This window comes from Cavenderia fasciculata (assembly GCF_000203815.1).
Source record: "Cavenderia fasciculata unplaced genomic scaffold Scf_Dfasci-G-b-143d02.r1-5, whole genome shotgun sequence".
Classification (NCBI taxonomy): Eukaryota; Evosea; class Eumycetozoa; order Acytosteliales; family Cavenderiaceae; genus Cavenderia; species Cavenderia fasciculata.
In genome coordinates, this window is record NW_004457713.1 from 136,029 (window position 1) to 162,220 (window position 26,192).

Genomic DNA, 26,192 nt, shown 5'->3' on the forward strand with positions numbered 1-26,192 from the left:
TATATATAAAATAGAGTTATTTGATTTCAACCATTTGGCGAGTTGATGATTTTTTGGTCTTTGGCATTACTTTATATAATGAGTTTTCCATTACATCATTATAGGTACCCATCAAGTCTTGGTAATCTCTTGTGTAGATGTGAATCTTTTGAAGAATCCATAACATTAAATCACAAAATGTAACTGATGCTATAAAGTACTAGAGTAGAGTAGATAGATAATATTGTTAATTATTTAAAATTACATTTTAGCTCAAACTTCCAATCAAACATACCTTTACTAAGAAATCAAATACAAATTTAGCCAAGGACACTGGATTTGGGAAAGGTATAAAGTTTGTTAAACTACTCCATTTAATTCTTGCCAACCTGTCTTGACCAATAAAGGTAAAGGCCAAGTTCAAAAAATAGCCAATTAAACATAATCCTGCAAGTATATAAAAAGCCATAGCTTTACAAAAAGGAAGAATTAATTAATTAATATTTAGTTTAAATGAGGTAGTTATTAATCTTTCATTTATATTATAATACATACATATTCTACTTATTGTTTTTAAACGTTCTGCAACTTCTTTACCACTTTTAAAGGGTTTTGTAATATTTAAACCTTTGAATGGTACGATGATAAATACCATATTGGCTACGATAAAGAGAATAATGGCAACAAATACTATAAAGTCACAAACGATTTGGTAGAAAAAGATAATTGGGCCAAGCATGATGGGAACACTAATAAGACGTAGTCCTTTGATGAGGAAACCAAGAACTGGGGACTGTGGCAACAGAGTCTTTATCGAAGTACAACCTTTGGCCAATGCAGGAAGAATGGCAAGTACAGCTGGCGATAATTTCATATAGGATTCAATTGCAAATAGCAATCTTACCGATATGATCGAAGTAATATATTCGAAACTTGGTACAGCATCATCATTTAAAGGTGGAGCATTATGGAAAATCAGTGCGGCAATTGGTAGAATATTGATTAAAAATGGTAAAGTAAATGATGTAATCCATGATATCAATAATAATTTGGCCGATCGATGGAATCTCTAATAAAAAATAAAGGTAAATATTAATATTTAAAATTTATATTTGTTTTGTTTTTTTCTTTTTATAATTTACCTTCCAATGATACAAAGATAGAACATAAAATACACAAGTTAGGGCAGAAATGACCAAACTTACTACATTACATGCAAAAACAAATCTTTTGGTATTTTGTTTCTTGTCAAAATGGTTTAGCTTGTTGAGACCAAAGTTTTCTTCATAGATTTCATCGTTGGTGTATGTTTCCTGATAACACTGATCGGGACAGTTATCACCACAATCAGAATCGCAGACAATACACTCTTGGCAGTTTGGGCAATCATAACAGTCGGTGCACTCTTCGCAAAAGCCTTCACACCCTTCGCAGTCTGGACAATCATAACAAAACTCGCATACATCACATTCCAAGGTAGTACCAAGCTGGGCAGATTCAATATTACTAAAATTCTTGAAAATTCCAATAGAATCCATTTGAGATAAATCGTCATGCATTACAATATTGGAAGCGGTACCTCCTCCACCTCCGCTATTACTTGCTTTTTTATCCCCTGGTTGAACACTATTCCATCTGAATGATTCTACTGACATTGTAATCTGTAATGCTAAGTATGATCAAAATGATATTAAAAAAATAATTCTTGATATTAATTTTCAATTGTCAAATACGTACCAAGAGCTATAAAGGCAGGTAGAACAGCAATCAATAACATCCATCTTCTCCAAATAATATATTTGCTCATTTGACCCTATAGTAGGGGGATTAAAAAGAATAAAAAAGAAATAAATATAATAATACAAAATGAATAATATTTGAATCTATACTTACATCGATTGGTAATAGTTGGTTTCTTTCATTCTCTGTTAATTTGATATCATCCAAATTGGAATTGATAACCAAACCTAATCTATCTTTAAATATATGTTTAAGGTTCTCTCTATTCATTTTCGATAATTGATCAACAATGTCAATAATGCCACAACCTTTTAACTTTGTGATCACAAAGCAAGCCGTCATCAATTATGAAGAGAATAAGAAAAAAAATATTGATCGCTAGGAGGATCCTCCTTTCCATCCTCTCTCCTAGAAGTTATAAATATCTTTCTCCGAGGAGGACAGATCAATTAGGAGTTTTGAATAGATCTTTCGATGAGAAGAGCCCTACCTTGTGATTTAAAAAATTGAAACCACCCAAATGTCGTGGCACGCAGGTGGGCAAAAAGTTGGCGTTTCAAAAAAAGTCGATGATCTTCAACAATCGTCATGAGGACCTACCTTTCGGGATTGGGGATGAACCGCCAAAATAGGTTTGAACCTTCCCTCCATTAAATTCTTCTATCCAATGAGTTGGTAGGAGAAAAACTCGAGTTGTTGTTGTTTCAATTCCAATTCACAATGTCGTCAATATAATTAAATAAAATAATACAACTTTGGTGTTTGAATAAAAATAGAGATTTTATTACAATGAGTGGAGTGGGGTGTTGACTACAAAACAGAGAGAAATAATCAAAAAATAATTAATGTCAACGAAAGTGGTTGCGTGTGGTATATATGGAAATTTTACTTGTAGTTTGGTTTTCCTTGATGTTGCCTTTTATCTATCTATGGCTAGGATTGGTATCTGTTATCTACTTTTTTTTTGTAAATATATTGACTAATATATATATATAGAGAGAGAGAAAGATTTATAATTCTAAAAAGATTTTAGAAATCAATTTAAATTAATGTCAAGAATGGTTAATTTATCAAGGATATTTATAAATGGTGGAATTATTAATAGTAAAAATGAAAACCTAAAATATAATAGTAATAATAATAATTTTGGTAGTAGATGTTTCCGACAACAACAACAAAATAATAATAGTAATAATAGAAAAAGTAATAGCGGAGGAATAAAATATTTTAGTTCTCCTTCAACTATTTATATTATTTTGGTGATTGCCTATCTCATTTACAATATTGAAGTTGTAAATGCTGCTGGTCAATGTACAGCTGAAAAGACTTGTTCTGGACTTGGTGATTCTTGTACAGCCGATCATTATTATAGACAGTAATTATCTAGAGTGTTATTAATTTTAAAATCAATCTAACAAAAAAAAAAATTATTTCTTTCTTTCTTTAGGACAAATGATACAAAAGCATTAACATGTAATAGAGGATTATATTGTTCCCAACAAAATGTTTGTTTACAAGCAGCAATGAGATATGAAAAGTGTTCGACTGATCCAACTGGAACTCCATGTTTCCAATATTTGACTTGTCGTAGTGGTGGTGGTAATAATGCTGGAGATTATACATGCCAAGAATATCAATATGGTGCATACAATGATCATTGTTTGGATGATAGTCAATGTCTTGACGGTCTGCACTGTTACAATCTATTTTGTAAATGGAGAGTTGACAGATGTACACAAGACTATGAATGTGACTATCATCGTTATTGTAACATTGCACCTGACAGTTCACACGGTAACTGTCAAGTTCAAAAGGATGAAGGACATGTTTGCAATCGTGACGGTGTCTGTAAAAAGTACACCCAATGTGTAGCCGATAGCAACAATGAAAAGAAGTGCACTAAAATCTTTAGTGGTGGCATTGGAGAGAATTGTACACACATTGACACCTACTCTACATGCAAGATGCAAGACAACCTAATCTGTGACGAGACGACATTCAAGTGTGTGAGAGCTCCTGAACAGACCGTAGGTGACTGTACAGGTGCTGCAGTGTCTTGCAAATCGACAGAGACCTGTTATTGTGACCAATTGCTTGGCACTGCAAACAGCACTGGAACATGTTACATTAATCCTTACCGTGGTGGACAACAACACAATATCTGTCAACAAGCCATCTATGCCCTGCGAGTATGTCTGTACTCCCATGAATGTAAGACTGTCAACCCTGCACCATCATCCTGTCTCATGGCATACTGTGCAGAGAAACATTGCAATATGATTGAAGCATGTCAGTTGAACAAGTTTGGTAACTCTAATTGTAATATCTATACTGATGAATGTATTCAATGGAGAATAACTGGTTCTGCCTCAACTATCTCCAAAGTATCCTTGTTATCATTATTATCATTATTATTATTACTATAAAACTAAAACTAAAATAAATGTATTCTTGACAAAATTTTGTCGACTTGACGAGATAAAGAAAAAGAGGAAACAAAAATAAAAGAGTATTTCCATCCATTTTTTTATTCTTATTATTATTTATAAAATTTGTTTAAAGGGGATTGAAGGTGATGAAAAAATATACAATTATTAGTATTTGCAGTTTACTTTGCTGCTTGTTGTTGTTGCTGCTGGATATAAAGGTTTTGTTTGTTTGTTTGTTGTGGGTGGCGGCTTGTTATGCCAACAGATGTTTTTGTGAATTGTGATTGGTGAATTGATGGATTGATGGATTGGTGGATTGATGGATTCGTTTCGTATTGTTGATTGTATTAATTTTCTCTTTATATATAAAACCAAGGTTATATATACTCGTTGTTGTAAAAATGGAATGATAAATGTTGAAAATAAACTCCTCGTTATATTATATTGTTGTTACTATCTATAGTAGTAGTAGTAGTAGTATTATTATTATCTTAACATCTACAATAAGAATCCATATTTTGATCTTGTTCATCAGGTTGAACGAGGTTTGTAGATTTCTTTTTCTTTTGAGGTTCTTCATCTGGTGTTTCGAGAATTTTGTGAGCAAGTTCCTCAAAAGCTTGTTGAATGCCAACTTTAGTCTTTGCGCTACACTCGATAAACAACATTGCTTTGCTACGTGCAAATTCCAATCCCTCTTCTCTTGTAACCTCTCTATTTTCCTTATCAATCTTGTTACCAACCAATAACTTTACAACATTTGATCTAGTTGAAAAGGTTTCAATTTCATTTAACCAATATTGAAGATTCTTAAATGTCTCTCTCTTTGTTACATCATATGCTATAATAAAAAAAAAAAAGTAAATGAGTCATATGAGGTTCTCTCGTTTGTGACTATAGTGATAGATAGTTACTTAGGATGATTCCATGTGCTCCACGATAATATGAACTGATTAATGCTCTAAATTTCTCTTGACCTGCAGTATCCCAAATATTAAAAGTAACCTCTTTATCGTCTACCTTTAATGTCTTTACTTTATACTCTACACCTATAGTACATAATAAATCTTCATCAAATATATCATCAGAGAATCTTTTTACAATTGATGTCTATTGTATGTAAATTTTGTATTGTATTATAAAGAGTTAATATAAATATATGACTATACTATGTTGTTCTCTTCTTACCTTGCCGACATCACTATCACCGATTAATAATATTTTATATTGTGGAATGTTTTGTTCCATCCTTCTCTGCTATATATATAATGTTTGTTTGTTGTTTGTCTATGTATATATTTATATATCAATTAAGTGTTAATTGTTATATATAAAATGTGAATGTGATATTAATTAAAAAAAAAGATAAAAGTAAAAGTTTGTTTACCTAAAACGGCAAGTCGACAAAAAGAGAGAAAACATGAAAAAGAAAATTAAATTAATAAAAACAAATATTATTATGTTTTGTCTTTGGGAGGTGTGGTGGTGACTGTTCAAACAAAATTGATTATTGGTATTACTTTTTCTTTTTTTTTTTTTTTTAGATTTGTATAGTGTTTTTATTTATTTGGCATTTCTATCTATCTTTAATTAATTGATTAGTTGATTAATTATTTTTCTTTGTTGATAATAAACGATCGGTAGCAAAAGCAGATAAAGACTTTTGACCAAAGAAGATGGTTGGGATTAAAAGTACAGCCAAGTAACGAAGGGTAACGTCCAAGGTGAGGGATAACCAGTACTTGACAATCAAGCCAGTGCAGGCAACCATGCAACCAACAAAAGCGACAGTGTAGATGAATCCCATACCACCTGGCATCTTTCCAAAGTTGATGCCAATGAACAAACAACCGACGACAAAGATGGCAGTTGGAGCAATGACCAACAATGAAAAGACTTGAGTAATCACTTGCTTTGGAGCAGCTGGATCGGCACGGAAAGTGTATTCAATTGGTTGGTGTTCTGGATAACGTGACAATGGTTGAGCAGCTTGACTAAAGTTGAATGAAATCTCACCAGCGTTCCAAACAAGTGGTGTAATAGATGAATCTCCAATAATAATCTCAATTTGATAGTTTCCAGTTTGATATTTTAATGATTTACCAATTTCCTTTGTCTAAACACAAATATAAAACAATATAAAATATTAATATCTCTCTATCTATCTATCTACTCTTCTATTTTTAATTTTACTTACAACAATAACTGAATAAGCATCAACTGAATAAGTAGCTGGGATGACAACATCGACAGATGGTGAAAAGAATCTAACACCAACTTGTTGAGCGGCAAAAGATTCAGAGGAAGAGGTGACACGGAAGAAAACACGGGCGACCTTGTTTTGTGGAACGTTGACGACTTGGGAGAGTTTCTTTCCATAGGCAACTTCATAGGTCAACTTGCTACCGGCCAAAGCGTCCTTGTTGTCGGCAACAGAGAGCTTAAAGTCATCGACCGAGATGGAGCCAGTGACGGTGATCAAGAGGTTGGCAGAGACAGTGTTGTAGTTGGTGTCCTTTGGTGCAACCTTGATGTCGACAATGTACGAGCCAATCTTGAGCTTGTCAACATCGAGCTTGTATTGACCTGGACGCGAGGTGGCGGTCATTTCCTTGGCCGAGAGGAGTGAGGTTTGACGGGCAGAGGAGAGAGCAAGGTTGGAGAGGGTGGCAGTAGACTCGACGGCAGTGCCAAAGATGTCGCGTACAGAGACGACAAGTGAGGAGACTGGAGCGGTTGGGAAGACTGATTGCTCGAGTTCGACGGCGATGGGTTGTCCGATATTGTTCTTTTGAACGGATTTGAGACCGATCAAGAGGTAGTAGGCGTCGGCCAACGAGTTGACGTTCTTAAAGTGCAAGAGGTAGTGTGCGACACGGACAATGGTTGATGCCTCGATAGTGGAGCCTTGGCCACCGTTGGCACTCGACAAGGAGACGAGACCGCGGAGGAGGGTGGCGGTGGTTTGGAGGTCTTCAAATCCGAGTGTCTCACGGGTACTCTCGCTCGACATGGAGAGGATATTCTTTACGGGACGTTCAGATGCGATCTTGGCGTCCTTGAGACGATGGGCAAGACGGGCAAGGACAAAGTGGGCGGTGGCGGTATTGGCAAGGGTGCCAGTACGCTTGTCGTCAGAGAGACGCGATCTAAATGTGCCGTCAGTCTCTTCGAGTGCGAGGATAGCCTTGGCAATTTGAGCGAGTTGGGCAGGGTCACTCTCAACTTGCTTGGCATCGGCCAAGGCAAAGAGGACGTTGACGGCAGCGGCCAATTCATCAAGTGAACCAGACTCGATTGAACGGGCGACCAAACTAGTCAATTCATTGTCTTGAACCAACTTGTTGTTGCCTGACAAACACTTGAGGTCAGACAATGTAGAGACGGCATAGTAGAGTGATGTGATGTCGGTGTCCTTGGCAATGGCACCTCTGACGGCCTGACAGACAGCATCTTGACGTTCGGGCTTCAAACCCAAACGAGAGAGTGCTCCAACTGCATAGAATGTGTCACGCAACAATCCATTAAACAATCCATTCTGTTGTTGTTGTGCATTCACAAACTTGACCAATTGTTGTTGATCCGATGCGCCAAATGTAGTCGATAACGATGTCAATGATATTGGTGCTGCATTATTAATTGATAATAATGTTATCAATATTGTCAAACATAAATATATTTTGATTGCTAAAAGAATAATAAGAATATAAATAGATGAGATAGATGGTTTGATATTAATAAATTAATCTATCTTGTTTTTTTAGAGAAAAGAATGCTCTCTCTGTCTCTCTCTCTTTCTCTTTAACTTACACATTTTAAAACTACTATTGTTTTGATTGAATTCTTCTTTACTCTCTCAAATAACAACAATATACAACAAACAAAAGAATTGAATGAAAGGGTGTATGTATGATGGTGAAGTTGATAGCCTTGGTCTTGCCTTCAAAAAAGTCCCATCTTTGTCATCACAAAAAAAAAAAAAAAAAGTCAAAAAAAAAAAAAAAAAAATTAAGTGAGTCTGCGCAAAAGGAAGAGAGTGCGATCAGATGAATTCTTCGTTTTGTCATTGCACTTTACTCCTTGATAGACTACTCTCTTAAAGTTGATTAAACTAGATCTTTAATCATCTATCTATCTATCATCATCCAATTCTTATTTTCATATATCACATAGAGAGAAAGAGGAAAAAGGAATTAGAGAGAAAGAGTTCAAGATGATGCTTAAACAAACATTTTCAAACCTTGGCAGAGCTGCTTTATATAGATCATCATCATCTCGTTTGATATCATCATCATTTGGATATAATGGTAAAAGAGAGAGAGATAGATAAAAGAGACAGAGTACTGTACTATAGTATGATATTAATATTCTACTTTTATTCTTTTTTGTAGGAATGAAATCATTTTATTCAACATCAACAAAAAAAGATATAGATCAACAAGAAGAGAATTCTTTATTTCAATATGATAAACCAGTAGATTTTGCATTCTTATCAAAGCAATTTGGTGTATCATTTGACAAGGATGCACTTAAAAAGGCTGCAGATGGTGTCGAATCGTATGACATTGACAACATGCCAAAGGCTGCCAAACAATTAGAGACTTTGATGCGTACAGAGGAAGGAAGAAAGTATTTGAATATTTTGGTTGCCGATATCAAGACATCGTTTGGTATGGACAGTGAAGAGGTGATGGCAAAGACATTGGATCGTGTCAACCAAGAGTTTACCAAACGTGCTGGTGAACCCATCGAACGTTTGGTCGAACGTTGTCAAGGCAAGGACACTAGTTTGCTCCAAGGCAGTGACCGTGAAATCTACAGCGACTATATTGACGCACACCCATACGTTCGTTACTCACGTCAACTACGTCTTGTGATGGATATCGTTGATTTGGTCGACGTCTACAATAACTCGGATTCGAGTACTTTTGGCAAGGCAATGAGCGAACGTTTCCAAGTCGATACTGAAAAGACGACTGGTGACGACGTAGACTACTTGGCTCAATCCGAGGACTACCAAGAAGACGATACTGTCTTGGCACGTAGCACCAGACACGACCAACTCCAAGGTGAAATCCTCTCGATGATCAAGAACGACACTTTGATGCACTACCTCGATCGTCTCTTTGAGAATGCCTCTACCCAACTCTTCCCAGTCACCTCATCGTCCTTGTCAGAGGCCGAGTCACAACGTCGTCTCGAAGTTGCCCAAGAAGCCCGTCTCCGTCTCGCTCAAGACGCCCTCGACGAAGAGGAAGCTTCCGACCGTCCATTCATGCTCGCCGACAACAAGGCACGTTCCGACGACGAAGAGATGGCCGTCACCTCTCTCATCCCCGAGTTGGATCTCCTCCAACCACCCGAAAAGCAACAACAAGCCAAGGACCCACGTGACTTTTTGAAATACTATCGTCTCTACCCCAAGAAAATCAGAAACTGGATCGATTACTCTCACACTCCACTCGGTTTCTTTACAGAGTTGGGTGTTTGGTACAACTTCCCATCATGGTACGCCAAGATGTATCCAGCTGTTGCTCCAGAACAATTGATCACTGAAAGCTCCTCTTCTACCAACGAGGTCACCCTTCCAGAGGATTTACGTGGTCAATACCGTTTCGGTGTCACCAAAGAGGAGGCTGAAATCCTTCATCCAAAATTAAAAGAATTCCTCACCTTTAAACACGCTACTCAAGGTGAAATCAATCAACATAGAAAGAAACTTTGTGTTCAAAAGTATGGCAATGATCATGCTGATACTGGTTCTTCAAGTGTTCAAAGTAAGAAAAAATAGAAAAAAAAAAGAAATAGAAGAACAAATCTAATCTAACAACAACAATATCTTTATCTTTATGTTTAGTTGCTATATTCACAGAAAAAATTAATTATTTAGAGACACATGTTGCAAGAAATAACAAGGATAATCTAGCCAAACGTAGAATCATGTTGTTACAATCACAGAGAAAATCAATGATTGATTATTTAAAGAGAACCAATGTAGAAGAATATTTCCGTATTACTAAAGATCTAAAGATTAAGAATACTTTAAATATTTAAATATATATATATAAAAAACACTAAACTTTTAATAAATAATAAATAATAATTTTAAAAACTAATTATTATTTAATTTTTATTTAATTTCCTTGTTCTTGTTCAATTCTTTGATTTAATATTCCAAGGACCAATTTACGAGATTGTTTACTTGATATTAAAATTTCATTTACTTCATCTAGGATTGGTTTGGTAAATGATTCGTCGTCTTTGATTTGGTTGACATTTACAAAAATATTTCTACTTGCACCCCAAATACCCAAGTGAAGTGACTTGGCACCAACTTGACATTCTGGTAGAGATGCAAAGTTTCCATGATTGGCAATCTCTACCATCAATGGCCAACATTGATTACCTAATCTCATCATTCTTAGAGGTACCAATACTGTTTCATTTAATACCTGTCGATTGATTTGATTTGGGTTTTGTTTGACTTGATTGATATAGTTGTTGTATGCTTTTGGGTCTTCGTCAATGTATGGTGTCAATTGTCTCATTATTTGATCGAGTGATTGAATCAGTGATTTCATCTTGTCGTCAAGATGTGTCGAAGAGTTCTTTCGTCCATAGGTCATCCAACCAACCATCGATCCCAAAGCAATACCAACCGATGCAATCAATGCAGATGCACTTCCACCACCAGGGTTTGTATTTTTCGAGGCTATCATATCTATAAATTGGTGTATTGGCATTCTTTCAAATGACGGGTCATTCTTTCTAATCATATAATCTACTATACATTTTTCAGGGTCAAATATTCTGTTGCATGCATTTAATCCAAGACGATCGATTACCAATGCAATCTTTGATGGTTCGTCTAGTATAAATAGATTGTCACGTTCAATGTAAAATTGAGCAGCTGCCAACATTGCATCTAGTGGTATCATGCCTATTATCTCTGATCCGCCTGCTTTTAGACCCATCGACTCTGCCTGTCTCTTGACCTCTTCATAGACTACATGGATAGGTGTCACGTTGTGATCGTCTAGATTCAACGATACTTGTGCCGAGTCGTATTCGTTCATCCACCATCCAATCGCCTTGACCATTTTTAGAGTGCCCGGTGGCTCGCCTTCACATCGACCCGACGATCTAACTCGCTGAGCTATTTCCTGTGCTTGCTCTTTAGTTCCACTGACATTGATATTATAAGCAATCAGGAAGTTTCTTGCACCAGTAACTGTTGCTCCATACCTCGGTACAAACTCTCGTGGTCCATAGTCTGGTTCCCAACCCTCTGATACGATCTTTTCAGCCAATCCTTCATACTGTCCCGATCGTATTTGGCGTAGTTGTTTTCTGTGTGGCCCCTTGGTCGATGAGAATTCATAGAGGTACAATGGTACGTTGAGTTCGGTTGCAACCCTCTCGCTAAATCTAATTGAACAATCGATACAATCTTGAATGGTTGCATTGCGAACTGGTATAAAGGGACACACATCCAATGATCCGATTCGAGGATGTTCCCCAACATGCTTTGCCATGTCTATGAGATTATAAGCAGTACGAGCAGCAGCTACAGCTGCATCAACCACTTGATCGGGTGTACCAACAAATGTATACACAGTTCGATTTGCAGATACACCAGGATCAACATTTAACAGTTGACATCCTTGAATCGATGATATTGATTTAGCAATTGAATCAATTATCTTTTGATCTCTTCCTTCTGAAAAGTTTGGTACACATTCTATTATTATTCTATTATTATTACTATTACTACTATTGTTGTTATTGTTATTGTCCATTTTTAGAGGGCAAAAAAAAAAAGTTAACAAACTTTGGCAAGGAGACAAAAACAAAAGTTGTTGTTCATTCAATCATCTTGTGAAAAAAATAACATAATATGTGGGTGATTAAATCTGGACACTTTTAAGATTATATTGCCCAATCAATATCTGGTTAATCTTGATTTATAAAACATGGATTTATTCCTTTTAGAGTTATTTTAATTTTCCAAAATTTCCTTTAAATATTTTAATTTCTCTTTCATTTCATCTTCTAAATGTTTGATTGGTGACTAATAATATGATACAGGAAAAGTAAGTATATTATTTAAGTTTAGATGTTTTATGATGATGATGATGATGACTTACTCTCATAATATAAATACCAAACATTGAAATAACAATGAATTGATATAAAGAATCATTTAAAAGTTTACATTTTAAGAGTCCGAGGATAGGATATGAAAAATGTTTATGTGCATATAATGTATACTTGTCAACTATACCCTGGTATTTATAGACCAACAACTCTCTTGAATAACTTCCAATAATCAATTCATTCTCTCCATCTCCATCTATATCAAATACTTCAACACATGTTAAACTGTCAAATGAATCTGAATGATCTAATAAAGCTGGTTCCTTTAATTGATTATTTAATATATTTCTTTAAAAAAATAAAAGTAATTAATAATCTATATGTGTTTGATTGTTTGTTTCAACATACCTAAATATCATAGCATATCCAATTACACTTGCAGCCAATAAATTTAATTTTGGCACTTCTTCTTCTTCTTCTTGTTCGTTTTGATCTCTTGTATAATTGGTTTCTTGATTATCTTTTTCTTTTTCTTTTTCTTCTTTCATTTTTAAAATTAAATCATTTAAATAGGATGAATCAATTGTTGATTTCATTTTTAATTTGCTTCCGTTGCTGGTGGATTGAGATGATATAATTGGTGGCGTTGTTGATTGTTGTTGTTGATATTTATCAAAATGAATATCATTCTTATCACTAAATATAGAAATTGCTTGAACTGGTCCATCAAAATAATATGAATCCGTTGTTACATTATTATTGTCCACTAAAAGTAAAAAATAACAATAAATAAATATAAGATTCTCTTTTTTTTTTGTCAATTGACAAAGATACAAACAATTTGTAATTGTTAATTGTAAATAACCAGATTGAAATCCAATAGCAACGAGTCGATAATTTAAATAATATACAATTTCAATCTTTAGTGCTAATGATGGTAAATTAACCATCTCTGGGAAATATTTTGATAAATCTCCTTCTATATATTCATTATGTTCATTTAACTAACAAATTAATTTAGAATTAATACACACATATATATATATATATATATATATATATTTTGATGTGAGATACATACATGATATAAATGAATCTTTTCATCACTACCAGATAATAAAAATACTTGTTGATTCTTGTTGTTTTGGCCACTAACAATATTACAAGTAGTATGAATTAATTGGTAAGGTACAAAATCTAAATAAATATTTTGTGTTTTGACCAAGTTGTTGGTGACAATGTTGGATGATTGTAAAAGAGGTGATGATTGGTTGGGTGTTTGACTGGTAGGTGATTTCTGTGGCGTTGTTTGTTGTGATGATGAAGATGAGGAGGACGGTTGTGGTTGTAATGGTTGATGAGGTGTAATAATATCATCATATGTTAAAAATGATAAACAAGCTCGGTGAGTAGTCAATACTCCAGAGATGATTGCAATAGCAAGAACTGATCTTCCACCTTCACAAACAATCGAATCAACTGATATGATAGTATCTTCTTTTTGTTGTGTTTGTTGTTGTATCTGTTGTTGTTGTTGTTGTTGTTGTTGCTGTAATTGTTGTTGTTGTTGTTGTTGTTGTTCTTGTTGACGTTGTTGTTGTTGTTGTTGTTGCTGTTGTTGAGAAGAATTTGATGATAGAGTAAGAGGTGATACTGCACTGACAGATGACGATGATGATGCACCTGGTCCATGTACAGAAAGTAGGTTTTGGGTAGATACAGATGATTGTGGACCGCTGGTTTGTTGAGCTGTCCCACCACCTCCACCACCTCCACCACTACCAGGTAAACTAATATTAGGAGCTGATGGTGACTTCATAGATGATAAAGGTGGCATCTTGTGTTTATGTGATAGAGGTAATCTTGAAAGATGTTGTTGTATTTGTTGTTGTGATGGTTGTGATTGTAATGGTACATATCCTGATGCTGCCGAAGTAGAAGAGGTTGTTGAAATAGGAGGAGGAGATAATGGTTTGTTTGAATTCGGACTAACATTATTGACATTTGTATTGTTTCCACCACCACCAGGTGAATTCAATAGATTAGTCGTTGATGTATTATTATTGGTTAAAGGATTAAGCTTTGGTGAAAAGTGTAGTGGAGAGATGACTTCATTTGTCACCCAATTTAAACTACCATTTCGCAGATTCTCTTCAGAGTGTATTGATAATAGATTCGAACGACTTGCAACCAATAGTTGTGATGGCACAGTTGTTGTCATCAGTTGTGATGACATCTTGTTGCTGTTGGTAAGTGACGGAGACAGTACAGAGTGTTGATGAGCATCGAGATAACTAAAACTGTATATATTGGTAGGTGAAGGTAACTCGATAAACTCGAGTGTCTCTAGTTGCAACTTTAACAATTTGTCAATGTATCCTCCATGGCTACACTCGCAATCCGATTGAACATATACATTGCTGTTGCTGTTGTGTAACACTGACGATGATGAAGATGATTTAGTTGACGCTGATGCTGCTATAATCGATGATATGATTTGATCATTCAATTCACTGTCGCTCATCCTCCCTCCTCTATCTATCTATGAATCTATTCTTCTAGAATGAATCATTAATTATCAAACGAGAGAGAGAGAGATTTTAATATTTATTTTATTTGAGGGTTTTGCGAGAGAGGTTCACCCTACTGCTAAAAAGTAATTAAAAAGAAAAATAATAATAATAATATTAATAACAAGAAGAAGAATAATGTTACCAAAGACAAAATTATAAACTTGATCATATTAATAAAGTTTAATTTTGAGAAGCAAAAAAAAATATAAAAGAATCTAATATTCTATTATTTATGAAAGAATGAATCAAATATATCTGCGATGTAACTTTAAATTCCATTTTCTGCAATTATAAACAAAATATTTTGGATACTATTTATTAATAGTACAAATCTTCATTTTATTGACGTTGCTATCTACTATGTTCTTGTTCTTCTTCCAGAATGACGAGTATACTCACTTTCTTCTTCCATTATTGATTCTATTCCAAAAGTTGTTAATTCTTTCATCAATATTATTGGAGGATACATCTTGTAATCTTAATTCAATTGATGGTCGTCTTCTAAAGCTATATAGATATTTGAATTTAAAAGTATCAAGAGTTGTATTTGCCTTGAGTGCTTTGGTAAATCTATCTTCAAGTTGTTTATCTCCATTTGTTTTATCCATTTTGATACCAATTGATTTAAGATTTGGATGACTATTTGTTTCAATAATCTTTATTATTGAATTGATAACATTTAAATCATCTAAAAAAAAAAGAAATTAATTTCTTTAGTTATTTATCTAGGTGTTTTTATATACATACCTGTTAATTCAATATATTTAAATTCAATTAATGATTGACTTAGAATATCAGTTGAAATAGAGGGGGAGGATGGTGATACACCAAATAGATATTGACAAATTGATAAATTGGTAATGGTTTGGTTGAATGCCAATGCCTTTTGAATTCTAATCTTTTCATCGTTTGTTAAATAAAGTTTTCCCAATTTCAAACTTGTCAATGTACTATTGGTTTTAATTGATTCAACTGCCATATCCAAATCATCAGCATTACTTTCCAATTGTGCCCTACCACGATAAGCACCAGCTTTGAAAAATATCAACTTGGATTCTTTTCTAAATACATTATATAAATGTTTCATTTGCATTCCATAACAATCGATTGAAAGTTGTTCGAGGTTAAAGTTGGTTGTTGAGTGATCCCAAAGAGGTTCAAAGCTGTCATATTCAGATCCTTCACCATCCGATCCAGTCTCAATACTCCACGACAAATTCTTTACTTGTGTCATATGTTGCTTGATCGTTTCAATCATTGCAAGCATCGTATAACCATCTCGTGTTTCATAGTCCAATGTCAATGTTATTGAGGAAAGGTTTGCAAAGATTTTGGTCATTTTGAAACCCAATCCAGTCGTTTTACTCCCGCGAGAATACTTCCTCATGTAATCCTCGGTGAAAAAGCGTTCGAAATCCTCTGCAATATCGTATTCGTCCCACCAGCCGGTTGGAAAGTAGATGTGTTCCAATGATGATGTAAAGGGAAACTTTTCTTGCAATGCAATCTTTCTAAACATTTCATTGATGCAATTTGCTTCTTCTTGAGTGGTGGCTGGTTTAATGTCTAGTAGAAGTGATTTGAGACGTCTGATGATTGAGTACTTGTCGCTTTGTTGAACTTTGAGTAACTTGATCAATGGATGAACCTTTCTACCAGAAGGTTTGAATGGCTTATTGGTGAGCTCCCTGACACTGACTTGATCGATTCTTGAAGAGATTAATGCAAACCATCTTTTGTTGACTTTGGCGAGTTGATACAATTCATCTGTAAATGTAATGTATGTCTTTTCAAAAACCTCTGATCTTTCGTTCACCAATAAATCTATAATCTTGTTTTGAATCAATACTGGTAATGCTTCTCGATGATTTAAATCTCGATCATCTGTTGTTGTAGTTGAAGTCACCTTTTTAATAACTTTTTTTGATTTCTTTTTGGGTCCCATTTTGAAATAGATAAGTAAATACAAATGTTGGTTGTATATCTTTTAAAGTGTTTGATTATTGTCTAACAATACAAAAAAATGATCGATCAAAAAGCCAACACCTAAGAGTTTGGTAGAAAAAAACTTGACCACCTATGAAACCTCTTGATGATCTTGTTTGTAAGAATCGATGGTTTTGACCATGAATCAACAACAAGTCTATCTATATTTTTCACCTGAGAACAACTTCAAAGTGGCAATGATATTTAAATTATGGCGATGAGGTGTATAATATTTAAATTAATATGAATATCTTTATAACTCTGATGATCTACATAACTTTTAAAAAGTAGATTAATAAATAAATAAAATATGTTCTCATTTATTTAATAATAAAAATTCATACTTGGAAAAAGTTTAATGGTAGACCAGCACTCTTCTTTTTCATCCGCCTATTCTTACTCTTCACATCTTTGTCAAACTATTAGTTCTTATTTCTTTATTTGTTTTTATATCTCTATTCATCTACATATAGTTATACCTAAAAATAAAAGTAAAAGCAAATACTCATCAACTACTATGAGTAAACCAAGAAGAAATAGATCATTGAATACATTGATCGAGGATGGATTAGTTGATACTGAAGCTACCTGGTCTTTTACATGGAGTGATGTAACATACACAGGCACTATTACAAAGAGTAAAGGTCATTATTGCTTCAGTGGTGCACAAAAGGATGGTCTAGTCATCACTGAACATGCATCTACAACCTTTATCCGTAACTTTTTAGCGTTGGACTCTAGTACTATTGTCGATGGCAACAAGATCATGTTTGTCAATAACAAGAGAATCTCTGATTATGTTTTATTGGAGAGCCCATCATCTTCAACTACATCAACTCCAACATCTAACAATAGTAGTAATAATAATAATAATGTTATGACTACACCGACAAGAGATGGTTCCGTTGTCAATCTTATTGAAAGTTTCAAGAGTATTGGCCTCACACTTTCACCACCGTCATCGATTACTACTCCACCAAGTACACCCTTTTCAAGTGGACCACCAAGATCACCTGCATCAGTGGTAGCACCAAATAGTAAACTATTGTCTGGCAACTCTAATTCCTATCATAGTAATATGAGAACTATTGCATACCAATTCTATAGAGAAGGTGATGATAATATTCCTTTGTCACCAGTTAAAGATAATATCATTATCCCTGCCACGATCGTACCTTCCTCTCCTACTTCTACTACAACCTCTACAACTTCTACTACCTCTACAACTCCTACAACTGCTACAACATTGATTTCAACTCCAACTAAAAAAGAACCAATTAAAATTGAATATGAAGATTCTACAATCAAAGCATCTGGTATTGGTAGATATTTCCATCTTGATTGTGAAAGATATTTTAATTGGTCAACTAAAAAGAAATCATCTTCCTCTACCTCTTCAACACCATCATCATCATCATCATCCTCTACTTCTACTTCTACTTCTTCTGATAATGAAACCATTTCAAATGCAATTATACAAGATGGTTTTGCATGGGAAGATAAGGTATTGGAAATTTTAATTCAAGAGAAACATAAAATCCATCAACCAGTCAAAGGTGCTCAAACCATTCCATTTGATCAAGTAGTAAAATTATTAAAAGAAGAAAAGGAGAATAGTTATATTGTACAAGCTACTTTGATTGCACCAATTAGTTTCCGTCAAAACATTCCAGACCATGTCAAATTTACACAGTCTATTCCAGATTTCCTTCGCATTGGTAGAAGTATTGGAGGAGGAAAGAGAAAACTCAAGATTCTCGATGCAAAATCAACGGCCAGTATTCACTTTGCACAAAAAGTACAGTTGGCCTACTACTATATCTGGTTGCAAGGAATTATTGAAAGCGAGAATATTACCGACCTTGAATTGGATGACTTTGGTGCCATCTTTTTAAAGGGACTCACCACTCCAATGGACTTTAATATATTGGAGCCTGTACGATTGTTGAAACGTTTCCTCTACGGTGATAAAACCAACTCTCAATCACAAATGGTAAAGATCATTTCGACACCACGTGAAGAAAGTGTTTGGAGACTAACCGAAACATGTGAAGGTTGTGAATACCTTGAACAATGTACTGCACAAGCCAATTCAGAACTAAATCATAATGCCATTGCAAATGTTCAAATTGATACAATTACAAGTTTATTGGAATATCATCAACAAAAACAAGATCAATCAACAACTCCAACCAAATCAGCACCCATTAAAATGAATGAAATTGAAAAATTAAATAGTATAAAAGTTGAAGATGTAGATGATCCACAACTCAAAGTACAACTACTTAGATTAAAACCAAAACTACAAACGGTGCTATCAAATACTGTCGTACCAACTGGTTATGTTGATGTAATGCTACCTTCTTATGAAGATATATCAATCTATTTATCTTTGGTATCACATCCCCTCAAACAAACATTTTACAAATGGACTATTTTAAAGGTTGAAAACTCAATCTCTAAAACACCAAAAGATCCACTCAACATTGATTATCAATCTCTATCTCACAATACTATCTTTTATAATGGTGAAAATTTTTATAGTTTAATCTTAAAATTAAATTCAATCTTTTCTGATGTATGTTAAAAAGCAAAACAAAACAAAAAACAAAAGATAAATATATTAATAATTTTATTTTATTTATTTATTTAGGCAATTAATACAAAATCAACATTACAAGTATTTACTTGGGATGCATTTGAAAAAAGTTATTTCTTAAAATCATGTTATGAATTGTTAAAGAGATCATATGATATTGATGATAAGGAAATGCAAAGTAATTTGGTACATGTGATGGGAGTATTGATGGATAATTCAAATTGGATTAATTTCAATATCGGTGGTGTCTACCCTCAAGAACCATTTTCATACAATGTTGGTGGTCAATCCCAAGGAAGTGGCCCTTCCAACTTCCCATTCATTCTCGTCAAAGATCAAATATTGAAATCATTGGCAATCAAGGTATCACCTCCCTTTTCAATTGGTGAGATTTCAAAAAAAGTTCTTTCCCTCGACACTATCCCATCATCTCTAAACTCGGATTACATTTTTAATAACTATATTAAAAAGGATCACAAAGACAAAGAAGAAAATGTTGTTTTTAATGAAAGAACTGAACAATTATTCAATTTAATGGCCCATCTTCGTTCTATCTTATTTACTGATATTTATAAACAAAAATCTCAAAAGGTAAAAAAACAATATTAATAATAGTACATATATATATATTTTATATATAATATATTAATATCATTATTTTATATTTTTAGTTTAATTTTAGAAAATTTTTAAATTATAATAATATATTGGTAAACAAATTATTATATTGTCATCAATTTGAATCAATGGAATCATATAGAGAAATTAAATCTGCAAGATCAAATCCATTGAGTCTTAATATTTATGATGGAAAATATTTAATCTTACGAAAACTATCCAACCAACCAAACAAAGATGGTTTTTATAGATTCCAAGCAGATATCATTCCACAATATTATTCATATTTCCAACAAAAGCTAGCAGACGCATTTTCACACTTTTGTTTAACACCAAACACACAAGATGGACTCAATTTCCTATCCAGTTTTAACGATATTAGTTATCAATCACAATATGGAGTTCGTGGAATGTGTGATATATCTGATTTTGAAATTGATCAAGTTGAAGCTTATCCAACTCAATATTTATTCAATGCAAAGATTTCTATCAAACCTTCAAAAAATTCAAATTTATTTAATGATTGTAATAGGTAAATATATAAAGAATAAACAAAACAAAAATCATTCTTACTAATCCTTTTTTTTTTTTCTATTTTTGTAGTAATGAATTTATATTATTTGAAAGATTTGATAATCATTTCTTTTCACAATATAAATGGTTGGTACAAGGATATGATAGTATTGATAGTCAAGGAACAGAAGAATCAACATTACTTGGGTTATTTGATAAACCATTGGAATGGATAAGGGAGGAGGAAGATTATAAGAAATTCAGCTTGGCCTTTACCAACACTATAGAAGCATTTAATCAAACGAGTAGTAATCATCCAGACCAAAGATTGACACTGACAAAATCACAAAGAGAGATTGCTATTAGTGTGGTGCAGAGAAGACTTCAATTGGTGAGAGGACCACCTGGAACGGGCAAGACCCACTTTTTGGCATTACTGGTACTCATGTTTTTCGAAACCATTTTTAGAATGAAGAGTCACGATACCTATACCATTGTCATCTCTGCATTGACCCACACTGCCATTGATAATGCTCTGATTCGTATTGCTCAATTAAAGAAAGAGTATGAAGGGTATGCTGGTAGTGCATTGCCATTCCACATTTACAAAAAGGAAAACAAACCACTTGCCAAGGAACTCGTCGAACAAGGAATTCTAGAACACAAGCAATTGGACAAGAAAACGTGTCCGAGATTTATCGTGGTTGGAGCAACGTGTTGGGGTGTCAATACTTACAAGAATCCAATTGACTTTTTGATCATTGATGAAGCATCACAACTCCAAACACCTATTGCTGCGCTGGCAATCAACAAGGCACCTAGAGTAGTTGTTTGTGGTGATCCCAAGCAGTTGCCACCCGTTCTCCACGGAACCTATCACTCCAACAAGAGTCTGTCTGTCGATGAATACACATCCGATCCCAAAGTACACAAATCCATCTTCTCATGTCTCAAGGGATTACTCAGACACCATCTAGTCGCCGATCCATTCCTATCACTCAACGAGAACTTTAGAATGACATCTGATCTATGTCAATTCTCTAGTCTCCTCTACGGACCATCCTACAGATGTGCAGAGACTGGTGCAAGAGAATTTAACATTCATACACTCCAACAGTCAAAAGAATGGAAGGATCTATTGTCACGCTCAACATCAGTTATTCAAGGATTGTATGGTGATCATAGATCGTGTCATAGTATTGTACTAGACACCAAGTATCTTGGAAACCGTCGTGTTGAAGTTGAACTGGTCAGAGAAATCTATCGTTTTGAATTGGGATTGTTCAAGAGTAGTAGATCATCATCGACTACATCGGCCAGTGAATTGGAAGATCAATTTTGGAAGTCAAAACAATTGGGTATTATTACACCTTTGAATATGCAACGTATTGATATGCAATCAATGATTAGTTCTGAACAGTATCTTGCTGGTAGTCAAGAATTCAAACCATCGGTTGGTACCGTTGAAAAGATGCAAGGACAAGAATTTGATACTGTTGTAGTTTGTTACAATGGTTGGAACAGTGGTAGTGGCAAGACTCTAGACTTTATCTTTAATCTTAATCGTCTCAACGTAGGTTTCACCCGTTCCAAGACTAGATTAATTTTAATCATCTCTGAATCACTACTTCGTCCCAATCAATTGGTCCTAAATAATGCAAAGACTAGCAAAGCTTATAATCATCTCCTCAACTATGTTCAAAACTCTTCTATTCATAAATTTATTATCAAACAAACCAACATTTATCAAAAAACACCAATTAGAGATACAACTCCAACTACTCCTACTACTCCAATTTCACCTTTTAATTTTAATATTATTAATAATAATAATAATAATTCACCATCAACTCCAAATAATAATAATCAAACAAATAATATTCCATCAACACCAGAAACATTACTTCAACAAGAATTTATTAGAAAATTAAATTTAAACAAAGAGGAGGAGGATTAAACAACACATTTAAATGTTTACAAAGAAAGAAAGAATAAAGAAACTTTTCTTTAGGATTAATTTTAAGTTTTGTTTTTTTTTGTAGTTTTGTTTATTACAATTCTTCTTCTTCCTATTTCCATCCCATTGAAACCCTTTCCACCGGTGGAGGTTAAATGAAAATATATTATATTATTATTTAATTTGTTGTTATTTTGTTATTTATAGTTATATGATTATTATTATGTGATCGTCGATTTTCTAATCCCAACAAAGAAATAAATAGTGTGTTATGTTGTTTATAATTGGAGGAAAAGAGAAAAAAGTTATTATTAATTATTAATTATTATTATGTTGTTGTTGATTATTATTATTATTAAAAATTGATGGTGTGTTTATTCATCACCAACAATGATGGAGGTTGGAGACAAGAACTTGTATGGTGGGATGATAAGATTTTCTGGGGCTGGACCCTTACGAATACGACCAGCGTTATCATAATGAGAACCGTGGCATGGACAGTACCATCCACCAAAGTCACCACCACCGGCAATTGGAATGCAACCAAGATGGGTGCAGACACCAATGAGGACGATCCATTCTGGATCCTTGGCACGCTTGACATCTGCTTGTGGATCGACCAAAGTAGAAACGTCGACGGCTTGGCTTTGGGAGATTTCATCGGCCGAACGATGACGAATAAAGAGTGGCTTGCCTCTCCATTTCAAGGTGACGGCGGTGGCTTCTGGAATCGATGACAAGTCGATTTCAATTGATGAAAGAGCCAAAATATCTTGACCTGGGGCCATGGTGGAAAGAGCAGAGACAACAGTGTTCTTGGCCATAGCGGCAAGACCTGAAGCAGCAGCTCCAACTACCAAATAGGTGTAACCACGTCCCTCTGGGTCAGCGGCTGAAGAGTGCTTTCTATATTTATCAAAGTTTGGTACACTAGTAGTATTGTCAACCATATAACCACTAGAGTAGTTCATTTGACCATTAACCACTATGTAGTATTTGTCAAAAAAGAGAGTCATTCATCATCCATCATTATTATTATTATTTAGTAGAATGATAGAGTTTTTCATTTAAATTATCATCAAATTTTGCATGTGTATTAGATAGATATGTGTAGAGAAGAGGAGAGGGAGGAAGATTTTAATTAGTATCAATTCATGCAACCTTTGTCTATCTTGTTTTAAATATTATTATTATTATTAAAGAATTAATTATTATTATTCTTTCTTTTTGTTTCATTTGCATGAATGATCCCAGTCACATGCGAAGATCTTCGATTCAAAAAGTTATTGTTGTTGTTGTTGTTTCATCTCCTCTTTCTTGTTTATAAATCTGTATTCTGTTGTAGTTGTTGTTGTTGTTGATCAATTTTTCGCATTCGTGTTCTGTTTACATCTGATGTGTCATTCATTGTACACTACACTATTTCTCCTATTGTTTTGTTGTTCTGACTGTTGCTGCTGCTGCTTATAGTTTTATATGTATGATTCTTACATGATTGTCTGGCCAATGGTGTAACTCTTGATACGAATCTTGATAACATTCTTCTCTTTCTTATTATATTGCTGAAGGTGCAATCGAAAATGTAATGTAGGTCACCCTCTCACAGGTTGTGTGTGCATAAAAACTGCAACACAGCGAAAAAAAATTAGCAAAAAAAACAAAAATTAAAAAAAATTGATTTTTTGTTTCTATGGTGGACTGGAAGAAGATCACAATTTCATCTGCATCGTTAAACGAGACTACTACATCTAGGATGTTTTAATCAATAGTAATTACATTGAATGCAAATATGTGCAATTGATTTATATATAAATAGTACTTGGAGGGTTGAATTCACTACAGACTGAACATGTGTTCGTTTATTTCCTCTCTCTCTCTCTCTCTTTCTTTCCTCATCGTTTATTTGTGGTACTTGTGGCATTCCATTACTACTGTAGTGATGCCTAGGCACGATTATGATTGACAAAACCTTTTATTTCCTCTCTCTCTCTCTTCTAAACTTTTGACATGATTATTTGTCCGACCCATTATGACTGCAAACATTAATACTACTGCATGTTTGTTTGGGATGAGTTCATAGTGGTCACCACCGCGTCTCTGCCAAAAAAAAACTTGAAATTAGGAGGGAAAGTAGAACTTCTCAGTGCGCAGGTTTTGATAGTCTCTCATTGTTTTCTCTTAATTAAACATATATATATATTTAAACAACATGTTTTATAACAAGTCAACAGGAAAGAATACATCAAATAGTGCACCATCTATAGGGTCTGGTGGTATACAGAAAGCCCCTGAACCTTGGGTATCAAAATAGTATGCTCTGTCTGATGTTGTCTTAATAAACTCTTATTAAACTAACAAACTATTATTATTATTATTATTATTACAAACAATATAGTCGACCAAGAACAGTAGATGATGTAGCACATCAAGATGAAGTTGTTCGTGCATTAAAGAAATCATTGGATGGTGGAGCTGTATGTGTTGTTTACAACATTGATTGATTGATATATAAATACTAACCCTACATCATGATTGTCATCTCTCTCTAGTTACCACATTTATTATTCTATGGACCACCAGGTACAGGAAAGACATCAACTATTCTTGCTATTGCTATGGATTTATATGGACCTGATTTGATTAAAGATAGAGTTTTGGAATTGAATGCCTCAGATGAAAGAGGTATCGAGATTGTTAGAACAAAGATTAAGAATTTTGCTTCATTTACTGTTAATAATACTACTGTCGCGTAACTATCAATAATAGATTAATAATCATTCCTCATATAGATCATGAGATATTAATATTTATTAATATTCAATTTGTAGAGGAAAACAAGTACCATCATTTAAATTGATTATATTGGATGAAGCAGATTCAATGACACAAGATGCACAAGCAGCATTACGTAGAACTATAGAAAATACAAGCAAGACAACTAGATTCTGTTTATTGTGTAACTATATCACTAGAATCATTGAACCATTGTCATCTCGTTGTGCAAAGTTTAGATTCAAACCTCTCAAATCAGAGGCAATGGGTGAAAGATTAAAATATATTGCCGACCAAGAAGGTGTCAACTTGGCCAATGAATCTACACTCGACGCTATTCACACTGTTTCTCAAGGTGATATGCGTAAAGCTATCACTTTTATGCAATCTGCTCATAGATTTTATGCTTCAAAATCAATTACTGATGCTAATATTTATGATATTTCTGGGGTAAATATAAATATAAATATAAATAATAATAATAATAATTATAATAGTTTTACTAATTCCTTTTTTTTCTATGTCTTTATAGTCTGTAGAACCAAAAACATTAGAATTATTTATCAATTCATGCAAGTCTGGTGATTTTTACAAGGTTAGACATTTAGTAGAGAGGGTGATGGCACTTGGATATCCAGCATCACAAATTATTTCACAATTGTTTGATATCGTAGTTCAACCTTCTATACATTTTAACAATATACAAAGAACTAAAATAGCAATCAAGATTGGACAAATCGATAGAAACCTTGTCGATGGATCAGATGAATTCTTACAACTATTCGATTTGGGTGCATATATGATGAAATGTTTTGATGAAATGGAAATGAATTAATAGATAGATAGATAAATAGATAGAAATAATAATAATAAAATAGAATATTAAATTATTACTATTTTTTATTATTATCAAAATTAAATGAATCAAA

At 33.8% G+C, this 26,192-nt stretch overlaps 10 protein-coding genes across 10 annotated transcripts; 4 read left to right on the forward strand and 6 right to left on the reverse strand.

Moving 5' to 3' along the window:
• Positions 1–16: 16 nt before the first annotated feature.
• Positions 17–2,061, reverse strand: DFA_02264 (uncharacterized protein; the record flags this gene model as incomplete). Its single annotated transcript, XM_004366597.1, has 5 exons — positions 17–199; positions 275–450; positions 535–1,048; positions 1,443–1,640; positions 1,873–2,061. The coding sequence occupies 5 exons, from the start codon at positions 2,059–2,061 to the stop codon at positions 17–19; spliced, it is 1,260 nt and encodes a 419-aa protein (XP_004366654.1).
• Positions 2,062–2,768: 707 nt separating this feature from the next.
• DFA_02265 (uncharacterized protein) lies at positions 2,769–4,145 on the forward strand (the record flags this gene model as incomplete). The annotated part of the gene is made up of 2 exons (XM_004366598.1): positions 2,769–3,094; positions 3,167–4,145. 2 exons carry the CDS (start codon positions 2,769–2,771, stop codon positions 4,143–4,145), a joined length of 1,305 nt encoding a protein of 434 aa, XP_004366655.1.
• A 494-nt stretch (positions 4,146–4,639) lies between these two features.
• Positions 4,640–5,396, reverse strand: rab18 (Rab GTPase; the record flags this gene model as incomplete). The annotated part of the gene is made up of 3 exons (XM_004366599.1): positions 4,640–4,989; positions 5,063–5,258; positions 5,337–5,396. 3 exons carry the CDS (start codon positions 5,394–5,396, stop codon positions 4,640–4,642), a joined length of 606 nt encoding a protein of 201 aa, XP_004366656.1.
• Positions 5,397–5,754: 358 nt separating this feature from the next.
• Positions 5,755–7,962, reverse strand: swp1 (dolichyl-diphosphooligosaccharide-protein glycotransferase; the record flags this gene model as incomplete). Its single annotated transcript, XM_004366600.1, has 3 exons — positions 5,755–6,264; positions 6,346–7,835; positions 7,959–7,962. The coding sequence occupies 3 exons, from the start codon at positions 7,960–7,962 to the stop codon at positions 5,755–5,757; spliced, it is 2,004 nt and encodes a 667-aa protein (XP_004366657.1).
• A 79-nt stretch (positions 7,963–8,041) lies between these two features.
• On the forward strand, positions 8,042–10,202 carry DFA_02268 (uncharacterized protein; the record flags this gene model as incomplete). The annotated part of the gene is made up of 4 exons (XM_004366601.1): positions 8,042–8,109; positions 8,322–8,455; positions 8,540–9,925; positions 10,039–10,202. 4 exons carry the CDS (start codon positions 8,042–8,044, stop codon positions 10,200–10,202), a joined length of 1,752 nt encoding a protein of 583 aa, XP_004366658.1.
• Positions 10,203–10,282: 80 nt separating this feature from the next.
• On the reverse strand, positions 10,283–11,947 carry DFA_02269 (uncharacterized protein; the record flags this gene model as incomplete). The annotated part of the gene is made up of 1 exon (XM_004366602.1): positions 10,283–11,947. The coding sequence occupies one exon, from the start codon at positions 11,945–11,947 to the stop codon at positions 10,283–10,285; it is 1,665 nt and encodes a 554-aa protein (XP_004366659.1).
• Positions 11,948–12,147: 200 nt separating this feature from the next.
• Positions 12,148–16,763, reverse strand: DFA_02270 (uncharacterized protein; the record flags this gene model as incomplete). The annotated part of the gene is made up of 7 exons (XM_004366603.1): positions 12,148–12,219; positions 12,296–12,593; positions 12,654–13,011; positions 13,084–13,249; positions 13,327–14,779; positions 15,218–15,506; positions 15,566–16,763. The coding sequence occupies 7 exons, from the start codon at positions 16,761–16,763 to the stop codon at positions 12,148–12,150; spliced, it is 3,834 nt and encodes a 1,277-aa protein (XP_004366660.1).
• Positions 16,764–17,162: 399 nt separating this feature from the next.
• Positions 17,163–22,491, forward strand: DFA_02271 (uncharacterized protein; the record flags this gene model as incomplete). The annotated part of the gene is made up of 4 exons (XM_004366604.1): positions 17,163–19,382; positions 19,458–19,994; positions 20,075–20,553; positions 20,625–22,491. The coding sequence occupies 4 exons, from the start codon at positions 17,163–17,165 to the stop codon at positions 22,489–22,491; spliced, it is 5,103 nt and encodes a 1,700-aa protein (XP_004366661.1).
• A 374-nt stretch (positions 22,492–22,865) lies between these two features.
• Positions 22,866–24,031, reverse strand: ucr (ubiquinol-cytochrome-c reductase subunit; the record flags this gene model as incomplete). Its single annotated transcript, XM_004366605.1, has 2 exons — positions 22,866–23,476; positions 23,983–24,031. The coding sequence occupies 2 exons, from the start codon at positions 24,029–24,031 to the stop codon at positions 22,866–22,868; spliced, it is 660 nt and encodes a 219-aa protein (XP_004366662.1).
• Positions 24,032–24,700: 669 nt separating this feature from the next.
• rfc4 (replication factor C subunit) lies at positions 24,701–26,098 on the forward strand (the record flags this gene model as incomplete). The annotated part of the gene is made up of 5 exons (XM_004366606.1): positions 24,701–24,801; positions 24,887–24,965; positions 25,041–25,240; positions 25,320–25,713; positions 25,796–26,098. 5 exons carry the CDS (start codon positions 24,701–24,703, stop codon positions 26,096–26,098), a joined length of 1,077 nt encoding a protein of 358 aa, XP_004366663.1.
• Between the last annotated feature and the right edge of the window lie 94 nt (positions 26,099–26,192).